At 24.0% G+C, this 24,573-nt stretch overlaps 1 protein-coding gene across 1 annotated transcript; it reads right to left on the bottom strand.

Annotated features, from left to right (window-relative positions):
• LOC145846541 (putative extracellular sulfatase Sulf-1 homolog) lies at nucleotides 1-24,573 on the bottom strand. Its single transcript, XM_082953262.1, is given in 23 exon segments — nucleotides 1-133; nucleotides 1,106-1,151; nucleotides 1,901-2,177; nucleotides 4,587-4,732; nucleotides 5,570-5,769; nucleotides 6,140-6,232; nucleotides 6,689-6,776; nucleotides 7,092-7,277; nucleotides 7,787-7,972; nucleotides 8,677-8,750; nucleotides 9,209-9,232; nucleotides 9,331-9,422; nucleotides 9,710-9,818; nucleotides 9,883-9,993; nucleotides 10,308-10,483; nucleotides 15,094-15,247; nucleotides 17,114-17,283; nucleotides 18,407-18,558; nucleotides 20,012-20,134; nucleotides 22,368-22,458; nucleotides 22,460-22,485; nucleotides 24,273-24,411; nucleotides 24,478-24,573. Coding segments are annotated over 23 exon segments (2,712 nt in total). The 5' UTR covers nucleotides 24,502-24,573; the 3' UTR covers nucleotides 1-108.

The raw sequence follows: 24,573 nt of genomic DNA, 5'->3' as shown, positions 1-24,573 counted from the left end.
TGTATCTTCATAAAAAGTACTTATTATAAAAGAAATATGCATGTACTAAGTCTTCATAAAAACTTTGAAATATATAGTTTACAAAAGACTTTAATGATATTGAAGCTTCTAAGTGTTTAGAGATCCAGTTGATCTGTTTTAAATATATACAATTAGAGATTTAAAATATATAAAGATAAAGTTTTTAAATAGAAATGCTTACGTCAAAAAGGTTGTTCGACTGTATAACGTTTTATATTTTTAATAAAAGAAAAACAACAACATCGAAAAACTCAGTTTATAGTTTATAAAAACAAACTTTATTTTTTCTAATACAGTTCAAATATCAAATCACATATCTTAAGAAGTAAAATTTAAGTTTATGGAAAAAATAGTCAAATTCTTGAAAGTTTTAAAAAACAATTTTAATTAGTGTTTTTTATTACACAAAAAAGTATTGAATATTACTCTAATATGTAGCTAAATAAAATTGCATTGTCCAAAAAAGCTTAGGAAACTATATAAACAGTTAAAACTATAAATATGTGTATTATTTAGTAGTTTTTTCGAATTATACTAGTTTTAAAAGCTAGTATAATTCAGCTAACTTGCAAAAAGTTAAAACCTTTCAGTTGACTATAGAAAGAAAAAAAAAACTTCCAACAATTTTTAATCATAATATAAATATCTTAACAATTTTATCTAAAGTTTAGAATATGTATGTTTTCAAACAAGTATTTTATATAGTTTTTGTATTAACTAAAAAAGATTGCTCATTTAAAGAAGTATTACAATTTTTTTTTTTAATCCGAACTAATATAAATAGTACCTATTTTAAGTTAGCACGTTTCACGATAGATTTAATTGTAATATGTGCTTGTTAGCATACTTAAAAATCTTAAATACTATTTAATTTTGAAACTGCTATTCTTGAATTTGAAATCATTAACTGTTTTTAAGTTAAGAGTTTTTTAGAATATTTCTAATAAAAACTATACTTTAAATTTTCACAACTATTAAAAAAATTCTGATAACTTTTAAATAAAAGTAAATAGTTAATAAGTTAATACTTGTTACATATATGTGCAAAATATAACAATTAAAATAAAGTTTTGTTTTTATTTACCTTTGTTGTTGTTTAGGCGAAAAAGAAGACCGATCGCCGTTCATATCTATAAAAAAATATTATATTTACTACTTCTTAATGATAGTTGATTTGTAAAACACGTGATAATTTATTTCTTCAATCGTGTAAGTCTATAAAAATAAAATCTATCATTGAATGCTAATATGGTTTACATTTTAAAGATTTAATTTGTTTATTTTAGTCTTCGTTTGTTTTAAAACTTGTTGAATGTTTATACTACTAAAAATTTTATAAACAAGCATGTTTTAATTTTATTATTAAATAAAATTTATAGATATTTAAATATAAATACAGAATTAAAGACAGACTTATAAGAAGTTGCACTGTTTCAATTACTGGATTTAACTTCACAAAGCAAAATTTACTACAAATCAAGTTTGATAATTTTTGTCAAACAACAAACATAAAACAAATAAAGAATTATATAAGTAATAAAGCGTAATGTATAAAAACTGATGTTTCGAACTGATTATAATTTTTTTTGTATTGACTATCATTCAAAAATGATATTAGTTAGTCTAAAAGTGAAATTCATTCTTAAGTTTTTGTTAGTAAACAATAGTTTTTGTTTGTCACTCGTTTGTATAAGTTAGCGGTTGTTTCATTTTAATATTGTAAGTCTTGCTTAAAGTACCTAAAACGATTAGTTATTTATATGTTTAACTTAAATTTTATAAAATTAGTTTAAAAATATTCTATTTAAAGCCTCACTTAAATTTCAGAGAGTTTAAGCTGACAAGTATACAAAAGTTAATTGAAAATCTTATGACATACATTTTTCGAATCTATTTTGAGATTCTTCAGCTATTTCTGTATTATTTTGGAGTAGAATAGGCTGAACTAGCTCCGTTGTTAGTAGCGAATCTCGGTGCCCACAAAAGTTAGTATCGCTACCATCCACCGCTGATGACTGTTGGTTGAACCCTCCCCTTGCAATATGACAACTGTTGTTGGAAGCTATCGAGTTTCCTTTACATTTAGACAGCCGCTTAAGGTCGTTATGAATGATAGATATTTTTTCAAAAGGTTGCTCAGAGTACGTATTGAGTCTCTATAAAAAAATAAATTTTTAAATTTTGATTGTGACGGTACAAAATATATAAAGTTTTAAACATAAAAGGTAGTACTAACAAACTATGAAAAAATGTTTTTCACAAATAATAACAAAACTATAAATAATACCAAAAAACTAAACAGTTTAAAAATACAGTATGAAGTAATAACATTTTTAAATTGAACTTTGAATTCAATAACTTTTATTTTGTAAAACTTTTAATCTAAGGAATTTAGATAGTTACAATTGTCTAAAACATAAAAAAAAATGGTTGTTATAATTTAAAGTAAATTTTAAACTAACACAAAATTATACTGTTAAACTGATGTTTTTCTGTATATATTTTAATTAGTTTACTTTAAGCTTAAAAGTATTTTTCTAAACATAAATACTCTAACGCTTGCTGAAGTTTACTTTTGTTCTAAAACAATGACAAACTTTAAAATTTTAATAAAATTTTCTAAAACAAAACGAAGTCTAAATTTGATTTAGATTGATATAAATTACTAGTTTTGCTAGGAAAATAAAAAATAGTGTCAGGAGGAAAAATCAGTCATAGCAAAGCTAGTATGAGCCTGAGTTTAATTTTTTTTTCTACATAAAAGCTGTTTTTTAGTGTCATCAACTTTCTATCTAGTTTTAGAACTTAAAGATTTAAACAGTTTTTAGATTCTATCAATTGTTTTTTTTTTTTAAATATTTTAACACATATGCTTTCAACTTCAGATATATCTAGTTTAAACCAAAACCGTTTTACGTAAGCTTCGAAGTAAAATATACAATTAGACAACAGAATACTAAAATATTTCAATGATTGTGAGCTTGTTTTTCTATCATTACGAAAATTTAAATTTTTGCCTATATATTTTACTTAAATGATTATAAATTTTCTATAATATTATGTTAAGCATGTTTTACATTTAAAAAGTAAAACACATCATTGATCTTGAAAAAAATGTTAAATAAAACAACTAATACTCATGCACGGTAACTTAAGTCATTATGCTTTGATCTAAGTTATATTGTAATTTATCTATAAAATTATCAATATATAAATAATAAATGTAAATTAAATTTGTAAATGTTTTACTACGTGTTTTTTTAACAATGGTATCTTCGTTCTTTTTTTACTGTGATTTTTTACACGGTAGTTGTTTGGTATGAAACTCCACAGCAGTTTTTTGTAGTTTTTGCAAGATGAAGTAATGTTTAAAGAGTTTTTTATGCATAATTAAGTAGTCATTGGTTTAATTAAATACTCTGCCAGACATACTACTAGAATAAATCACAGAAAGCATCAGCGAAAGTCTAACAGAACCTAAGCCTTGACTTACATATGCCGTGAGACACGCTCAAACATAAAGGTTCGATTGTATAATACCACTTCGAATCATGTTGGCTTTTTTCATACTAGGTAGACAGCTATGTAGGGTCCAGCTATGTAGGGACAGCTATTAATAGCTGTCTACCTAACATGAAAAGTATCATGAGCTCTCAGAATAAAAATATTTATAAGCAGCAAGAAAATGGATAAAATGTGCAATTTTAAAACTGAGCTCTATTGCTCATTTAGTGGTGAATGCCGTTAAAAGAGTGTTTTCAAAGTCACAGTCAGGGATTAGGAGTTTATTGGATCAACGGGAATTTATTTTAAAATAAGATGGCAACAGCACAAGTATAGCATTTTCGATAAATCTCAAGCAACAGCCCTGGATAAATTTGCTATGTCAAACAACATCGAACTTTCTAAAATTAAATGGCAAATGTAGTATAAAACCAACAGCTCAGTACCTAGAAAGACAGATACATACTTGCCCCATTTGCAATCTAGAAAGAATGACCATTGCTGAAGCGGATAGAATCAAAACACTCAATATAAGAAAATAATTAATTTTTATGTGCCTTAATTATTTATCTTGTTATTTATAATTTGTAAATTATTGTTGCACTTTTCTTTATGGTTATTTACCACCCTAATTTTATTTTTATTTTTTTTCATTAAACATTTTTCTTTCAATGTTATTTGATTTTGACGAGCATTTTTATGTAGTTATTTTAGGTGTTTTAAAATGTTTTCAAAAACGTCTTTTTTTTTAAATAAACTTCCTTTAAATTTTCTTAGGTACATGATTATAATGACTAATTAAGTTCTAATTATTTTCTCATTAATTGATCTTATTAATAATTGTGTGCTTCATGTTATTTTTATTATTACTTAGAGCTTTGAAGATCATTTTGGTAAAACATCTGAGTAACTATCTTTGAGTAAACTTTTGATAAAATTTTGCTAATAGAAATGTGTCCTAATTTTTACTGTCGGTGCACATATTTTATAGAATACCTTTTGTATTTCAAAATTTTGTTTTAATTAAATGGTTTAAGTACTTTTTAAAATACTTAACCCACCTCCTCACCATTTTTCTTATTGTAATCCATGTATTCGACAAAATCTGTGACAAAGACACAATAAAGTGAGTTCGTAGTTTCGTTTATTATTCTCAGACACCAATATGTATTGTTGTTTGAGTTAGTGCAGTAACACCTTTCATCACCTTGAGAAAAATTGCTAGTTATAGTCAAACTTCTTTTTTTAGTTGTTAAAGTTTTTTTAGTTAACTTTGTTTTCATATTTCAAACTTTTTAGAATGTTTGAAACAACACAAAACTGTGTGTATTTTGAATAAATTTAGCTTCTTTGTAATGTTAACTTAAAAGTTTTGCTTACAGTATGTAAGTTTAAAAACTGTATTGAAAACTTTGTTACAAAATTTACATATATGTATATACATATGTACCAAAAAATAGGACTGAATAAAAATATTACTTTATCAAGTTATTTATATACGAATACACTTTATGTGTATAAATATTTTTAACTAATAATAAATAGTTCATTACAAATTTTAAATAACAAATGTTTAACTTAATGAAATAGAGGTTAATCAAAAGATATATGTATATATATACAAGTAAAACACCTTTTTATTTATATTTAAAACTTAGAATTAAACAATGGTTTGAATATTCAAATTACTATAAAAAACAACTGTGACTATTGGTATACAGCTTTTCAAGTCAGTTGGCCAGGCTTAGCTGAAAAAGCCATTTGCGGGCTAAAGTTAAAAATAAGAAGTTAGTCGCGGGCCAGCTATTTTTTAAAGTTCCTAATTCAAAGTTAAACTACAATTATCGTATTGTAGGGGCTTAATTAAAAAAACAAATTTAGAGCATAATATAAAATATTTTTCATAGAAAAGGCTCATTCTTTATTGTGTAATAGATTTAGTTTTTTAAGCTAAAAAATATGTTACGAGTTGGGGTTTCTGCTTGGTAGGCCGAATGTTGCCCACTCCTAATTAAATAGTAAACATAAAGTTTTCTTAAACAACCTTGCCACCGTGGAGGCACCTTCCATTTCTCTTTATCAAGTCTAAAGCAAGTCATTCCACTGGTTGAAGTTGAGTTGTTTGTAGTCTCGGCACACTTTCGACTGGCTGTTAGAGGTTTTTTCTTTCTTTTTTGGATTTTAGCATCAGGTAAGCTGTTTCCCGGACGATAAATGTCTTCAATAGAAGGTTTCACGTTTGGGCTACGATTATAAGTTGTTCTATTTAGATCTTTGAGTGTTTTAAAATACTTTATATTGTGAAAAGTTTGTCACGAAATAAGAAGTTAATATTTACAAAAATAGCTTATATTGAAGAATCGTAGCTAAATTTTTAATTCTATACATTAATTTTAAAACTTAATATTTAACCAATGTTTTACGTGTTCAGTTTAACACTTGTTTTTATTTTTAGATAAATACGTATACAAACTAAACTCATTATATGGAAATCAATATATACTCTCCTTTTCCGAAATTTAGGACTCTTATTGTTTTTTATAAATAGAAACATTATAACTAGGTAGTTTTATATAATATAACTGAAAACAAAATAAAAGTAGTTTGTAAACACCTTTTTGAAGGTTTTGGCTTTTTTATTTTGAGATTACACTTGCATGATGGCCGCATTATTTCCATACATTTTCTGAAAACACTACCATCAATTCTGTAAATTTGTGGTTTTTCATTATAGTTGTTTAGTTGAATTTAAGTTTTAAAGGTTCTAATATCATTAAACATAAATTGTAGTAAATTAGCCTATTTTGATGTAACAGACCATTAGTTATTCAAATTAAGAACTGCCCATCTACGTTTCAGAACGAGGAAATAAAGTATGTGCATGACAAACAGTATTAGTAAAAGTATAAAAAACAAAAAAAAGTTTATTGGTAACACTGATAACTTTGTTTTCACAAAACGAAAAGAAGTAAGCTCTAACCTATGAAAAAATTGTAAATTAATTGATCTACATATAAACTGTTATTTAAAATTCATAGTTTTTACTAGATCAAGAATTGTCTAATTGAAACTAAAAAGCATTTTTTTTATTTTCAAAACTACTATATTTTTATGATTTAAATAAAGAATAGCTGGTTGTTTCTATTTATGAAAAGAACTTAACCTTTTAGACATACGATGCATTGCGATACTAAGATTTTTTCGGACACCATAAAAAAAGTGTTTATAAGCTTTACGAATTTCACCAACAACTGTAAAGTTTAAGTATAATTTCATTATAGTAATTTTAAGCTATAAGTTTTTTTTTCAAATTTCGTATTAGTTGTGCAAAGTTTTATTTTAAAATATTTTTAACATTACTTTGTTTATTTTTTTTCATTACTAAAGTTTAATATAAATAAATATTGTTACTTTACTTTTAAAAATACTAAAGTTTTAGTTTATTTTTAATACTTTTGTTGTACTAAACTGATGTTTAATACAAAGACTAATGTAAATTAGATTTAAAAAAAAATTTCAACATATCTTTACTCTTTTAGTGTAGTTAACAATTAAAATGTACTAACGTATATTACACTTAATTTTTTGTTCAAGTTTTGATAAGTGATTGCAAGACAGTTTTGAAAACAGTGCTTTACTTCTGTTTGGTCGATGTTTTTGGCTAGTTAGCTTCCTTCTATTTCCTTTTTTAAATCTTTGGCTTTGTCCTTGTTTTCTTAAGCTTCGTTTTTCTTGTTTGAAACCGTTTTTTTTCCTTAAAAAAAAAAGATAAATGGCTACTTATAATCATTAGATAATTTTTTTACTTTTCTATCTATTTACTATAAACTAATATTTTCTTTTGTTTTTATTTAATATTAAAGTATTTGATTCAATAGTCGGTATAAATAGCTAAATTAAAATAAAAATATTTTCAAAAGCAATAAAAAAATGTTGTAAAAAAGAATTCAAACTAAGTTTATAACTAAAAAATATGATGCAAGTAAAAACTAAACTTTCAAGGGTTGTATTGTATTTCTAAAATTAAACTAAACAGTTTTTTCGAAAAAAAAAAAACTAGCAGAATGTAAACTTAGCAGAATGTAACTTAGCAATTTGTAAAAAAAAAAGTTACGCTTTATTAGGTTTTTTTTATAATCTTAGTAGCTTTTTTTCTGAATGAACATTTAAGTCTTCAAATTTCTAAATACTTAAAACTACTTTAAAAAAGATATTAAATGAGTTTTCATATGACTGTTGAAATAAAAAATAAAACAAAAAACTTTTTTTTCAAGGTATCTTCTTTTGCGTCTTTTTTTACTTCTAGTAATTTTTGTCTTTCCTCGATTTATATGCTTGTTTTTTTGCTTTTTTAAAAATTTACTGAATTCGTTGTTAGCATACTCTTTTGCCATCGACTTAAATCTTAGGAACTTTTTTTCACAGTGACTTTTTAAGTTTTGACTTTCTAAATTAATAAAACTATTTATAAAAACTAAAATTTTGGTTTTAGTAATTAAAATAAAAGTTAATAGATAAAATAAGCTAGTTTAAAAAAGGGAATCTAAAATTCAATGTGATAGCATATTAAGTTAAACTTAGAAAATCAAAAGCAAAATTTACTACTTTGTTTGTTTATTTAGCAAATTAAAAGTAAATTATTTTTAAATAAACTTAAAAATAAAATAAAAATATTTTAAAAGTTCTGAAGATTTATGATAACAAAATTTAACAACTAAAGCTATTTTTATTTTGTTAAATGACTACATACATATTTAAAAATTTACTAGTATGTAGAATTTCAAAAAAAAGGTTATTTAAAAGTTTTAAACACTGCAACATCAATAATAAAAAGAAATTTTGTTATCGACTGTTTATAGTTTTAACAAAACTTTAATTACTAGTAATGTATAGTGCAAAGTGTAGTAAACAGTGGTCTGACGTATAGAATATTAAAACAATAAAAAAATTACTAGAGTTAAAAATGTTTATTAAGTTATACACTTAAGGCTAGAAGATAGTATAATTAAAAAAATCTAATTCAAAATGACTAAATTACTTTTTTCAAGCTTAATTTAATTAAAAACATAGAAAGTAGTATTTTATGCATTTAGAATAAAACAATAAATTTTTATGGATGTTAATGAATAAACTAATTTTATTTCTTTTTACCTTTTCTCGTCATTTTCATTGTGTAGTTTCCATATTCATTTTCTAAACACTTACATGTCTTTTTCTTTTTTTTCCTGATAAAATTTCTTTAAATATAACCTTTTAGTTTATTCTAAAACTTATTTGTACTTGAGAAATATTTTTTAACTTAAGTATTCTAGACACAAAACACTACAAGCATACTTGATACTTAAAATAATAAGCATATACGGTAAAAAAATACACTGTTTTAACAAAAATTATAAAAAAATAATATTTTGTTAATTATGAAACTGGTTCAAAAAAAAGTTTTTCTTCAAGTCAAGTATAAATGTTTAGTTAGTTACGTACTTTTACAAATCTTAATAACTTTTTAAAACATAATACTTTTTGTTAAGAAAGAAAGTTAACCTTTTTTTTATAGCGTTAGTAAAAAAAAGAAAAATGTTAGTTTACAATTTAAAAAAATAACTACTAAATGTTTTTTTCTTTTTGATTGAAATTTAATAAAATTATAAATTTTTAGTTAGACAAAAAAAGTTTAAAAACTAACAATTCATTTCTGCACTTTTTCATCCTGCAAAATAAAAATGATTAAAGTTATTAGAACTAGATAAAAAAAGGCTTCGAAACTAATTGAGTTTTAAAAAAGTCATTAAAAAGCTTCAAAATTACTTCCAAATTTTGGTGGTGCTGTTAAAATCACAAAATGATTGCTGGTCAGGTTTACACGGATAATCAAACTTTTCTCGTTGAGTTACGCAAATCTACAAATGATATAAAATGAATCAATTGAGTACTCAACTCATGAGTTTAATTATTTTTCTACACTAGTTTTTATTTTTAGAAAAATAAGATACTGCTATTTTTTATAAAAAACTATAGAAAGTTAAACGATTTCCTCATATAGAATGATTACTAAAAAAAAGTTAATTCTTTTTTTAAATGTTATTGGATAGTCATTGTTAATCGTTTAGTGAAACGTTCGTCTCAGCTGACAATGTTAATGTGGATATCAAAACTAAAATTACTAGTACAGCTTTAAAATTTCTACTTGTTGTAAGCGTTGCTGCTTGCTAGGTTCTGTCGGTTTACATTTCTTGGGAACTTTTCCTTTTTGAATCAAAAAGCGATCCCTCCAAGGCGGATTAACGTTTGTTCGGCTAAAAATAGGATGCTATTTAGTTTCTTTATTTAATGTATTTCAAATGTATTCCTGAAACTCACTCTCGAAGAAGAGGCATAAAGTTTCTACCATCCATAAACTCTGGTATTTCTACTCCTGCAACTCCAAGTATTGTGGGTGCAATGTCTACATTTAAGACTATGTCGTTCAAGCTAAAATGAAAAAAACTACTTATTTGTAGATCCAAAAGTCTTCATTTTATTTTTAGTAGCTTTTTTTAAAATATACAGTAAATATTGATATATATTTTCAACAAACAACTACTCTGTATAGATCTAGATAAGTATCAAAAAGAAGTAAAACACTTAAATACTTTAAAAAAAGATTTTTGAAACACAAGTTTTTACATATATACATAACAAGACAAGTGTTGATAAATTTTAAATTATATGTTTTATTTATAAAACTTCGTTCATAATCGCTATTTTTATAAAACTTTTTCTTAAACTATAAAAAACAAACTAACGTTTTATTACGGGGAACGTCTGGTCCTCTTATGTAAAACGGAACTCTTGTATCGAAGTCGTAGGGCATACTTTTTCCTTTAGCCAAACCGAACTGTCCAATATGAAAACCGTGGTCAGATGTGTACAAGATATAAGTATTGTCAAGCTCACCAATTTCTTCAAGCATGTCAACAAACTGAATTGTATAATTACAAATATAACTTTGACAAAACAAAACAGGTTTAAAACATACAAATATACGAACTTGTGTAATTAAATGGTTACAATCAAGATTTGTAAAAAACTTTTAAAAAAGTAAATGGTAAAATACAACCGGGTGTAAATTGTTTAATGCGTGTTATTCAGTATTTTTCTCTAGTTCAACTTTTAAAACAAACTGAAAATTTTAGTAAATTTATAACCACTTTGCTGACTAAAAATTAGCTAATCAATTTATTTAAAATACTTATGAAGTTTAAGGATTAAGAGGTCTGAAAAGAAGCATTAAGTTTTTATTAAACCACAAACTTGTTCATTTTTAATATTGTTTGTAAATACTCTTAGTAGATAAAGAACTATTTTAATTGTGCAAAATAAAATTAAAATAGGCCTACAAAATGTATATAGATTGAAGCAGGTTAGAAAAACTACGCTGAAAATATTAGTATAAGTTGTCAACACTGTTAAAGTTATATTTAAAAAATACATTTAAAAGGCAATGTCATTTAACATTTACTAAAAAGTATTTAACTTTCTTTTTGTTAATTGATTTTTTTTACCTAAATGAAAAACAAGCTGTTTAAACAAAAAAAATTTGTCCGAAAAAATAAAAACTTCACTTTTAGCTTCTAATTCACTTGATTTGTTTTAGAAAACTTTATTGTTGTTATGCTTGTAGTACATTGTAGTTTAAAAAAGAACAAATTTTTGTCAACTTTTATAAATTTATTGTATTTATACATGATAAAACTTTTACACACTATGTTAAGTTATTCTATTCATTGTATATATAAAAACACCACCGAAGCCGATTTTAGATCACATCTACCAAATAAATTACGAGATCGAATGATGAGTAATTTTCTTAATGAAAAACTTAGTTCAAAATAAAACCCAATCGGTATGTCTATAACAGTACTGTGACGGAGAGTACTACGAAAACAACAAGTTTCGGTAATTTTTTAACATTATAAAGCTTGGGACTAAATTATCCTTCTGCTTTGTGATTAAACTTCGAAAAAAAACAACAAAAAACAAGCAAATTTTTTCTAACATATTTAACTTTAAGATTTAATAAGTACAGCTACAAATTATGTACATGAAAAACTGTTTAACAATAAATTCATTACAATTTGCTTTTACCTTATTTTTGATATACCAATCTTGAAAACTAAAACATTATCTAGCTCGTAAGACTAATCATACCAAATTAAATAACTTACTCTTTACCTTTACATCATATAATACTTGTTATTCAATTGATAAATGATAACAAAGGATATAGAGTATAACTATGATGTCAAAGAAATAGTTACATTTTCAAAAATTACATAATTAGTTTTTAAACTTTCAAAGTTATATTTTACTTCTACATGAGAAGTTTCAAAATTATATAATTAAAATCTATAAAACTTTATTTTGAAACTTAACTACTAAACGAGTTTTACATTTAAATTCCTACCGACTCTACAAAAAAAACAATTTAACAAAATGTATCTTACTTATTTATAAATACATATAAAGCTATTTATAATTTCTTACTATTTTTAACTTCTTTGAACATAAAACTTCTTCAGTATAAAAACTATGAGTAATTTTTCTTAATGAAAAACTTAGTTCAAAATAAAACCCAATCGGTATGTCTATAACAGTACTGTGACGGAGAGTACTACGAAAACAACAAGTTCGGTAATTTTTTCAACCATGATATAACTTGGAACTAAATTATCCTTGTTGCTTTGTGACTAAACTTCGAAAAAAAACAACAAAAAGACAAGCAAGTAAAAAGTTTTTGTTAATATTTTCTGTTTAAAGTTCAAATAATACATTACTCAATATTGTATTCAAACCTAGAAAAATCAAAAACAAAAATAACTTAAAAAAAAAAAAAAATTCTTTGGTAAACTGTGTATTACAAAAAAAAAGACTTATGTAAAAAATATTATCGAAGGTTAACTTTTTTACTATTTATTCTTAACAAAACCTAGACATAGAAAATATTAAAGTTTTATAATAGTATAGGATATAAATCTAAGTATACTTTTTTTTACTAGTACTAACAAAACTTTAATACTACAAAGAAAGAAAATAATGAAAATTCAAAATATTAGAAACATTAGACTACTATTTAAAGCTAACACGCACTTTTTCTATTTTAGTCGACAAAAATAAATTTTAGAATTATAATTTAGTTTTGAAGTGTTTAGTTTTAAAAGAAGTTTAATAAAATATGGTATGTTTAATAGCGTTTTGTTTTTTTCAAGAAAAAAGTTGGCATTTAGTACAACTTCCTAAGAAACTTAAGTTTAGCATTTTGTTTTGGGCTTGTTTTTTTAAATACATTTTCAACAGCAACGAGGCTATTTCCAATGAAATTTATTTCATAAAAACAATTTATATTTATTGTTAATTAAAAAGGTTAACACAACTAAATTTATAGTTTAAAAACTAAACTTGCTGTGATGAACTATTTAAATTCTAAACAAACATTAAAGTGACAACCTTGAAGTATAAATTTTCTAGTTTTGCTTATTTTAATATCTGAAACGAGAATAATTGAAAAATAAAGTAAAAAAAGTAGTATAGATTTTAAAAAAATCACTAACTCTTCTTGATTAAATTTTAAAATCATACTAGATTCAAGGTTTTAAAACTAAAGTATATTTTTACTTAATTTATAATTCTAGCTTAAAACTTTGTTGCAGATTGACCAATTTAGTTATTGGCTTCTATTACAACAGTAAAAGAAGAAAGATGTTTTGTCTTTCCGTATATAAACCCTAGATTTCTCATTTATAATTTAGATGCGTTTGTTTCTTAAAAGTTATACGCAATTTGGCAAAAATTCTTTAAATGAAATTAAGTAAGTTTATAATTGTAAAAGAAATAACTTTTACATTAAAATTTGCGAACGTACAGTTTTAATTTACAGGACAACTTTTCTTGTGTAATATTTAATTTTCTTTATATTTTTAAAAGTGATGATATTGATTTATTTTCAGATTAGCAAGTTTTAGAACACTTTTAACTGCTTTCATGAAAACTTATAATTGTAAGAAACTTGAATACACACTAGTTAAATAAAGTCTTTTGTACGTCATTTGTGTTATGGCTTTCATGGCAACTCAAATTCCAACAATTCAAACTCTTAAAAAATCTCTAGAGGCCCAAAACTCAAAAAGTAATATGTATTTGAAAAAAAATGCGTCTCTAGGTCTAACTAATACCTACAAAAACTCTTTTTGTCTTTGGAAAAACATGTTAGTAAAGCAGAATTTTTAAATTACCTAAAAATGTTATATTTTAAACGTTATTTTGGTAACATATATAAAAATATTCAAAATTTTGTAAAAACAAAATTAGCTATTAGTTAGACCTATATACGTGTTTTTTTTTATTTTGTCAAATACATATTACTTTTTGAGTTGTGGGCCTTCAAAAAATTTCAAAGAATTTGAACTGTCAGAATACAATGGGAGTAGTCGTGCAAGCTGTATTAAGATTAAAATCTACATATATATACCTAGAGAAACTTGTGTCTTCCATTTAACTTTTTAATTAAGAAAAATTAAACATTGTTTTAACAGTTGCTTAAATTATAAACAGTAGATGATTATTATTTTATGACACCATATTAAGTCATTTTCAAGTACAATTTAATCGTTGCGTAAGTGTATGTTTACAGTCATTTAAAACATATCTTAATCCAAAATAAGACTGGAATGTAAGAGTTATTGAAAACTTTTAGATACTTTATCCTACTACAGTTTTGAAAATAAAACTTTTTAAGTACCATTTAATTAAAGAGAATGCTTATAATTTAAGCACTTTCATCGACCGTTTTATTGAAGTACGCACTACAAACAAACATGTCATACTTTATAATGTTTTTCACAAAAACAAATACAGTATTTTTTCTCAAAATCTTCTTTCTCAAAACTAAAAAGAAAGATAATATGTTATGTACTGAAAATGTTTAAAGTGTTTGAGTAATAGAAGTTTTTTTCTTTAACTTTTGGAATTGTTACAACTTAATGAAAAAAAATACACATGTTAGATCATTCACTAAGGTTAATTTAGAATAAGCAGAATTATATATAAACTAATACTTAAGTAGTTTTAAAATTATTCATAGATGTTATGCTTAAGTACATACAGCTATAGAATAAGATTTAAAATTAAATCTTATTGACCATATCAAAATAAAAAAACGCTTAATCTGTATTAGCTTTTTTTTTTGACTATTATAAAGCATCTAAAAAATATCAACTTTAAAAACTTTGGAACATACTATTTTTAATTAATAAGTATTTTTAAGCTTATAACTTTTTATACATTTGCATTTAAACAAGAAACAGCATCTTAAATATTAAATGTAAACTATTTAAAGCTTATTTACTTAAATGTCAAAGCTACAACTTTTCTAAACATATCAAATCTTATTAAGTTATACGAGAATCGTTTAAGTAGCCTGAACAAAAATTTTATGTTATATACAATCTTTCATTTTGAAAATGTACCTGGTAAAAATCACCATTTGAGAAACTTAACTTTCGCCAAAAGATTTTATTCAGTAAAATATATAACCTTGTCAACAGCATCATCCACCGACATTAATGTCTGTAAACGCTTTTGCTGTAGCACTTGGGAAAACTTATGTTGTACAGCGTCCATTGGAAATTTTATGTGCTGTAAAATCCAATGCTTATCTGGGTTTGGTCCGTAATTGTACGTTGGTGTTCTAAAAAAAATAGTATTAGAAGTTTAATTGTTAAAGAACTTAAACTTTGTAGGACATACAATTTAAAGACTGAAAAGATACTTTAGAAAATAAAAAGCACAAATGATATGCTCGAACATAAGAAAGAGTATTTATTAAAATCTTACGATATTTTACTAAAGCAATCAAAACTTTACTAAAGACTACGCCTAGTTAATTGCAGCAATGTTAAGTAATTTCTTTAGTTTTGTAGATTTTAATCTTATTTTTATTTTGTTCAAAACGCTGCTTTAAAAAAATCATGTACTTATAGGTTTTTTTATTTAAAGGTTAACATTTTGTTATATTTCTATAGCGCTAAAACTTTTTTATGCGTACTAAAAATTATCAAGTCTTGTAGAATTAAGAATTTTTTTTCTAAAGATTATCAGTGATCTGTTTTATGAAACAATTTTTTTTTAAACAGTTTAAAATCTAACTTCTATACTCTATTGATTTTTTTTTGTTGCTATTTTAAAGATAGCGTTTGTCTTAGCTTTTATTTTTAATAAATCTTATGGTTAAAAAGATAATATTTTTTGAAAAAATAGTTATTTTTAACGGTATGCTCTAAGTTTCATACCTTTAATTAAAGAATGTTTTAAATATTCTATTCAGTATATATATTTTTGTTTTACAAGTTTTCATAATTTTAGGTTATAGATTTTCAAATAAAGTATCTTGTTTTGTATAGATTTTTTTTCTAACAAATCAGACTAATAACCAATAAAGTTCAATAAGATAATACTGTAAACGCATATACTAATAAAACTAAAAAAAAAAACGCTTCGCAAAACTAATTATATTGATAACTGCCAATGTTATTTTAACATGTAAAATTTTATTTGATGTAATGAAATTGACTAAATCTATATTTTCTGTACTAGTTGTAAAACCCGGTTTAAAACTTATTATTATCGTTTGTTATCTCCTTAACATTGAAAACTAAAAGTAAGATTTAAAACTAAAACATGAAATGTTTAAAAAGCTTATCGAGTGTTAAAAATAGAACATTGGACTAAAGTAATTAAATCACTCTCATAATCTTTAGTAGTCGTCTTTGCTAAAAATAAAAAGTAATATTGAACCTAAAGAAAATAATGTTTACAATTATTTTTTATAGTTTAATATACACAATTTCGGAAAAATATCGAAACCAGATTGAGTTTGAATATGGTATTTGACATTGAAATCTTTTTAACATGTCTATTAATTATAATTTAAGTTACATAACCTGAAGTCGAAATTGGTAAAAAGTATAAAAAGAATAGCAGGGTTGCCATTGTTATTCCATTTTATTAATTAAAATTACTCGAGCATGACATTTAAGTTAAAAAAAAAGTTTATTCATTAATAAAAGTATTTTTTCCGGCAACCTAATAAGTAATATACATATAACTATGATGAAAATAATTGAACTAAAATCTGAAAAAGTGCGATTGCTTGAAAACTGTAGAGTTAGGGAAATTGACTAAAAAAAGCAAAATGTAAATTTACTTAAATGAGTTATGCTTAGTTTGGTTGGCCATGATAGTACGTGTTAGTCAGAACAACAAAAAAGAGATTTTGTCTAAAAATCAACTCGTTCCGCTTCGCTTAACTAAGTTTTTGTTTTGCAGTACAATAATGTGTATTTAATTTTAATAGCTTAAAGTAGTCTTTAAAAATGTTTTAGATAATAAAAAGTAAAAGATACTTAATTAAAGAATTTTTAATTATTTTTGCCAGATTACTTTTTTCTCTTAAAGTAAAAAGAACAATAAAAAAATGTTTAAAATTAAAACTTTGAACCGTTTTATATAACATTAATACTGTACAGTTTTCAACAATACGAATAATATGTCTAACATATGAGACGTGACGTTTCCAAACATGTGTTGATACTGTGGAGCTCCAGCTTCTGGCCCGTGTGGGGCAGGAAAACTTAACACCGATATCACTGGCTCCTCACGGTCGTTCCTCTTTGCTTTTCTAAAGAATTCCATACTTCTATTAAGCACTAAATCAGTGAGGTAGTCCTGTTAAATTAGTCAATTTTTATTTACTGAAGCTTAACAAAATATAAAAAAGTCTCTGCTTCAAACAGTACTCTTTGATTTGATTTTCTTAAGAATGTTTTATTTATTAAATTATATTTCGTTGATCAATATTTGTTAAATAAGTATAGTATTAAATATTTAAAAGAGTTGTAACTAAATAATTAAACTTAAAAGACTGTTAAATTTTTGTGTTAATTAACAGTTTTGTTTTCAGGTAATCAAAAAACGTTATTTTCTTTGTTTAATTAATAACAAACTATTCATCTTTAAAAACAGATAAAAGTTTAATAACATGTAAACAAAAACCTCTAATTTCAACTTTTTAAACACAAAAAAATTGATTAAATGAGTCTAGTTATATGCTAAATACTATTCATGAAAAACATATAAAGTTAGAAAAACAGTATAATAAAAATTGAAAAAAAAAAAAGTTTACAACTTACATTAAAAAAATTTAACTTCGCTTTTATTAATTTAACTTAAAGAAGCTTTGTAAAAGTTTAACAATATGATTCTTATTTTTTAGTAATAACACTGTAAAAAACTTGTAGTAGTTTATTAAAACATTAATCTAATTGAAAAGTAACTAATAAATCAATAGTTATTATAATGGTTCTACATGTTTTATTAGTATTGCTATTATATTGTTTATTGTGCAATGTTGGATACAGACATCAAAACCTGAGCCACTTAAACAGGACACACAATGAGAAAAATATAAATAAAATAAATACATTTATACTCAACAAAATAAAACATAAACAAAACAATAAACAAAGTTAAAATTATAAAACTCATAGGTAAGTTTAAACTTATTTGCTTGATATAAAAGACGATAACTTATTACATAGAAACACATTTGTTAAAAAATAATAAAAGTTTATTTTATTTTAAGTTTTTATATTAAACGAATACAGTCTATATATTTTTAAAAGTTAGATTTATAAACTAAACAAATTAAATGTTGTTGAGAAATATACTTTGCATCAATTAAATTTAAAATTAAATTCATACTTCAGAAAGATCATAAAATTTTATTTTCTAAACCTTATAGAAATGTATGCTTTCTTTTAATAAATTACCTAACAATATTTTTTTTTACCTCAGCGTAATTATCATTGTGGTGTTCTCGTTTTCCTTGATTCCATATAGAATAGTTGTAATATTTTGAGTTCTTCAACAACCCTTGCCACATGTTCCACCCTGGCGGGGTATATTCCCCTTTGTATTCATTCAAGTACTTTCCAAAATACCCTAAAATGTTTTTAAGCGTCTAATAAAAACTGTCATTACTATTTTGTACACATGCATATATACTTTTTTAAAAGTCTTCAAGCTGAATTGATAAGGTTTTTTTTTGTAGTCAAATGTAAGCAGTATATTTGTTTTTTACCTTTGTTAAACTACTTAGTTGTCTTTTAACAAAGTATTTTTGAATAAAGGCTTTTGTTATGTAAAACAAGAGCAAAGTTTATATTATTACTTTTAGTTTTATGCCAGGCTTCCACGTATCTTTTATTAGGCTCTCGATTGATCGATGCTTTCTATTTACTAAAGATTCAATCACTCAACAACTCTAAACAAATTTTAAGCTGTGATAAACGAGCAAAAGTCAATTTAACGTAACATAAACAATACCGAACCATTACCAATGAAGCGTTGAAATGAGATAGAGAACCAAAGCAATCTTTTTTTACGAGTATAGGTATTTCAAACTTAAGTAAAAATAATAAAAAGAGTTGATCTTGAATTCAAATAATGACTCAGATTTGATACACAATACTTAGTTAAGATTCTTAAGGATTTTATATCTTATTACATTTTTGAGGTATTGAATCTACAACAAAACATTTATTTATACTACCACTATATTACAATATTATGTTTTTTTAAATAGAATTTAACTTTTACCTCTAAAAAATTTCAAAAGTTTATAACTAAATAGAATTAAAAGAAATTCTTGATTAGAATAAACTTTTTTATGTTTTGCTTGTTTTTATCAGGGTTATATTATTTTCATTATATAATAATATATTTACTTTTCTATAGTTGTTACTTTCTTATAATATAAAAATTCCTAATTATTTTAGGCCAATTTCAATAAAACAATTGAACTGCTTTATACAAAACTTAATTTTTATTTTAAAATAATTTTTTTAAAAGATTTTTTTTTGAACCAGTTTTTTGTATAATTGCTATACTGTAAAAGTTCTTTATAAAATTAAAGTCGAAAACTTCAACATACATGAAATATTTTTACTTTTTTTGAACTACAAAATTAACAAATGTCTTATTTTATAAGATGTTTATCTGTAAAAATTTTAATTTTTTAAATAAAAAATAGTTTATTTTTGTAAAGTACTTTATTAGAATACTTATACCAAATTTATAGCAACATTATATTATAAACTCTACAACTTGTTTTCATACGCTTTTAGTAAATAAAAGCGCTAGTACGATAAACAGTTACTGAATTAATACTTAATCTATTAAATTTAAATAACAAAAAACTCTAAGTATACAAAAAGCATTTCGACTACACGTAGCTTATTTTACTTCAAAGCAATACGAATCATAACATGTTTATAGTGCTTAAAATAAATCAAAAATAAACTTTAGTTAAACCTGTTTTTTTTTATTAACACTTTTAAGTATTTTATAAACTTAAAATAAAGGTTTGTTACATTTTGTTTTTGTTTTAACAAACCTGTATTGTAGCCAGATTTTTGTAAGAAAGTGGCAAAAGATCGACTTTCATAGTTATCTTTCCAATCTTGAGATCCGCATAATAGAGTATTAGTGAGCACGTTGTGATTGTGAGCGTACAGTCCTGATTAAAAAGCTTGGTTGCGAGTTTTATAGTTTGTATTTTAATTTGTTTAACAAACTACAAGTTTTAACTTTTTTCTCTTATTTTAGTTGTTTATTAAAAATAATGTATTTAAATATTTTTGTGGTTGTATAACAATGCGACCTAAAACTTTGAATTTTCTAACATTTCTCACTAAAAGTATATATTAAACGCAACAGTATTTTGCCACGCAATAAGTTTTAAATAAAGTTACATTATTGAAAAAAGCCACATAGCTACTAATTTTATAAATATTTTAGTATGCATTTACCATGTTTTAGCAAAAAAAAATATATAACAAAAATTCAGTAAGTAAAATATTTTTTATAGTTTTGGATATAATAATAGCAATAAAATCTAAGATATATACTAAAAATATCTACTTTGTTTAAAGATTAAACTTATATTTGTTAAACTGATATTATTGACTTTTTGAAATTTTGTTTTTTTTATAAAATTATAATGTAGTTATGACTTTTATATTTATAATGTTTTAGATATAGTAAAAAAGATTTAAAAAAAGTATTTTTTATTTTATTAAAACCACTACAAAAAAATATTCTTTGTTGAAGAGTTTATAAAAAGCAAGTTAATTTATGACTACACAGTTTTTATATCTACTACTTTCTTAAAAACAAAAATTAATTTAACTTCTGTTTGTAAACATCACATGTTTTCTTCAAATTTCAAACTTGTTTAACTCTCACTTTTTAAGCAAGTGTTAGTATATGGATAATTTTAAAAATAAAGTAATATTTTTTATGTATATGATAGTTCAAAGAAAAACTTTTTTTGTGCCAAAAGGTTCTTAATTTTGATCAAAAATGTTACAAATACAATAATTAAAAAACCAGCTTTAAATACTAAATGACTTTCATTTTGTTCTTACTGTTTAGTTTTTATATATCATAGCTCTATAGTAGCGGTTCTTAACCTTTTTTAATGTTTTTTCAGGTAGTTACTAAATTTACTTCCAATATGCAAAATAGTGTTTAGTTTAGAGGAAAAAAAACTAAATTTTTTGAACTTTAAGCTTAATAAATATTAAATATTGCAAAATTTAAAGTGTTTATTTGACTTAAAAATAATTACAGTTAAACGCTAACTTATAATTTGAAAAGACAATTAATAAACATTACTCTACATAACTTTAATAAAGAAAAGTTAACCCCTTAAATAATGGAATTACCCCAAGGGGTAAATTTACCCTAGGTTAAGAACCGCTGCTCTATAGTGTTGTTTTCAAGTTTACAGCTACAACTTAAAACTACACTATTAAACTGGTATAGCCTAAAATAAAAGCTTAAAAACTTTTTTTTCGAGATTACTTTTCCAATTACAACATTAAGGTAATCAAAAACCCAACAAAAAAATTCATAAAGGTAACTCTTATATTTTTCAATTAAACATCGATCTAAATTTGTAGGTAAAAGTCTTATCTCATGTTTATTTTAAGATGTCGTACAGCTGTGGGCTTGTTTACACGCATACATGCTATAAAATCAAAAAAATTAAAAACATATAAACTAAAACAAAATATATTGTAAGGTCCTAAGTATCAAGAATAGTATTGGAATTGAAGCTACTTCGTTTTCATTTAAATCGTAAATTGAATTGTACAAAATTTTTAGCATGTCTCAATAAACAACAGAAAAAGCACAACATGCGATTTTCAAACTTAATATTAAGTTCTTAACATAAAAACTAATTATGCTTAATACAGTGAAATAGACTGATTTAGATGAATTCGCATTAAGTTATTTCTTACTTTTAATTCACATATTTCGAAATTACGTTACTCTAATGGATATTTAATGTTTTTAAATCTTTACTCCTTTTTTAAGAAGTTATTGCAACAACTTGTGAAAAATTCTCCCGTTATAAAATTTTGTATTTGTTAAACGAAAAATTTTAGATTAAAACTTAAATTTTGTCTGACTCACGTTTTTGTTTTAGGTTCTGTTTTAGCTTCTACTTAAGCGTTATATTTTTATGTATAAAATTTTTATAGGTATAGACATACTACAAAAAACAGTAGTTTATTAAAACGGTAAATATTATTTCTGAATTATTCTATACTAAACATAAATAAAACATTATAAATAAGTAATGGTTTAAAATCGATCAAACTTAAGTTAGATCTTTAACCTAAATGTTTTTTAAACACTAATGTATGTAAACAGTTTAATACCTTTCAGAAACATGTTAAAACCTGTAAGAAAAGAGCTCCGAGAAGGACAGCATATTGGTGAAGTTGTGAAGGAATTACTAAAAGTCGTTCCAGATTGTACAATTTTTTCTTTTTGTTTTTGTCATATAGTCCATAGAACCTAAGAAAGTAAATATAATATACAATATATCAAAACTGTATTAACAATTTTTTTAATACAGTAGTTTTAAGAATTCCGTAAATAATAGTTTTTTTTATCTTACTTCTACAGTCAGTTTTCAAAACTAAAGTACTTCACAACGCTGTTTAGAAAACTATGTTATAAAAGATTTTTTGTTTTGAAATGTCAACAAAGTTATAGCAATTAGTTTTCAGACTTTAAAGCACAATACATTTTATAAGTTTTTTTTCTATAATTTGTATATTAGTAAATTATTTAACTTATTTCAGTAGAACACTTTGATTAAAAAAGTTACAAGTACGAAACAACAACAAGACTTCGAATGTAATGTCTGTACATAAACGTGAACACTTACTATAACTAGTTTTTTTTGCGTAGTCTACTTTTCAAAAAGAAAATGATCAACTTGTGTTTATTATAAAATTTTTAAAGCAGGGTTTCCAAAGCTTATTTCATAATCGCCACTTGGAAGAAAATTAAATGATAATTGCCCCTTTACTAGTTATTACTTATTTGATTTTTACCGGTTTACTAGTTATCTATCTAGTTGAAAGCAAACTCGGTTTTTTTATTATTATCTATTAGCACTTTAAAAGAACAAGCTAAACAGTTTTATATTTCTAAAGTTATACTTTAAAAGATTATTTCCAAAAGGGGACAATATTGGCCTCATTGGTAAACTCTGTTCTAAGCATTTAAGTTGAAATGGTTTATATTTAAGTTGAGCGAAAGGGAACTTTTTTATTTTTTTTTAGCTTAGGATCAAACATTAAATATCAAGATAAAATTAATAAATAGCAAGGCAATAAGTAAAATGTTATATATTAATTCTATGAGTATCAAAAGTTTCTAAAATGTTCACCTCCCTTTTTCGTCCCCTTACCAGTTATTGCCCCTGATTTACTGAACTTGTCTGTTTTAAATTTTTGCTAATTCTTTTGAACTGTTAATAGATTATGTAAACTATATTCGAGTTGCTTTAAACTAGAGTAAAATTTATCTAAATAAAAACAGACAATAAGTATATTTTACTTTACTATTTTACAGGCTAACATTATTTTTAAGTTATCAATTTATTAGTTAATGAATTTTTTTTTTAAACTTTATCACTTGGTTTTTGAATAGTGCAAAAAAAAAAGAGAATCTTTAGTAAGTAAATAAATTTACTTATTTTGTTTTATTAACATTTGTAAAACTTTTACAAAACTTTTTTTGGATTAAATGTGACAAGTCAATATGTTTACAATTTCAAAATAGTATTTATTATTAATTATTTTAAAACAAGATTGACGTAAAGATTGTTAAAAATCACATAAAAAGTTTTACTTAAAAAATTAAGATTCAAAATTTATAGCAATTAAACAATAAATGGGCAACTTTGTTATTCAGCGAGATACACGTTGTACTTAAAAAAATCATGTCAGACCGCGTAATTTTAAAAATTTCTGCATAATTATTAAAAACAATCTTTTATTAGTAAATTTGTAATGAAATAATCTTTTAAGGTATACTAATGAGTACTTAAAACTGAATCGAGACCACACTGACACATATCATTACATTAAAGCTCTCTTTTGTTCACATGTAATTTTTAAACTATAAAAACGCCGCAGCTTAGAATCGGCCCGTAGGCTGTATGATGTTCATATAGAGTCAGACTTAAAACGTAACATTGTAATGAAAAACTTTTATAACTTAATGATCACGTTTTCCTGTTTGTACCTTTACAAATTATAAATGTCTTTTACTTGTAAGTAAACACTAACCAAGTTGAACATCCTGATCATCGGTCATAAAAACCACAATGTTCGGTCGTCTCGGCTGTGCTTTAGTCCTTTCTTTTTCCGATGATACAGTAGATACATAAAGAGATGCTATGAATAAAATTGCAAAAAAACTCTGCCCCTAGATTATTAAAGATTGATAAGTGTGCGTATAATATAAAAATTAATTTTTAAAGTGTAATCTTACCAGCTTTTTTGGTTTCTTTAACATTTATTTTGTGTACGTTCGGAGATGCAATATAAAAATTTATACTTGATTTAAAACTAACTATATTATTCACCT

Source organism: Thalia democratica, unplaced genomic scaffold, assembly GCF_965202585.1.
Source record: "Thalia democratica unplaced genomic scaffold, ktThaDemo2.hap1.1 HAP1_SCAFFOLD_494, whole genome shotgun sequence".
Lineage (NCBI taxonomy): Eukaryota > Metazoa > Chordata > Thaliacea > Salpida > Salpidae > Thalia > Thalia democratica.
The sequence above is the reverse complement of the archived record's forward strand: the minus strand, read 5'-3'. Positions and strand labels throughout refer to the sequence as shown.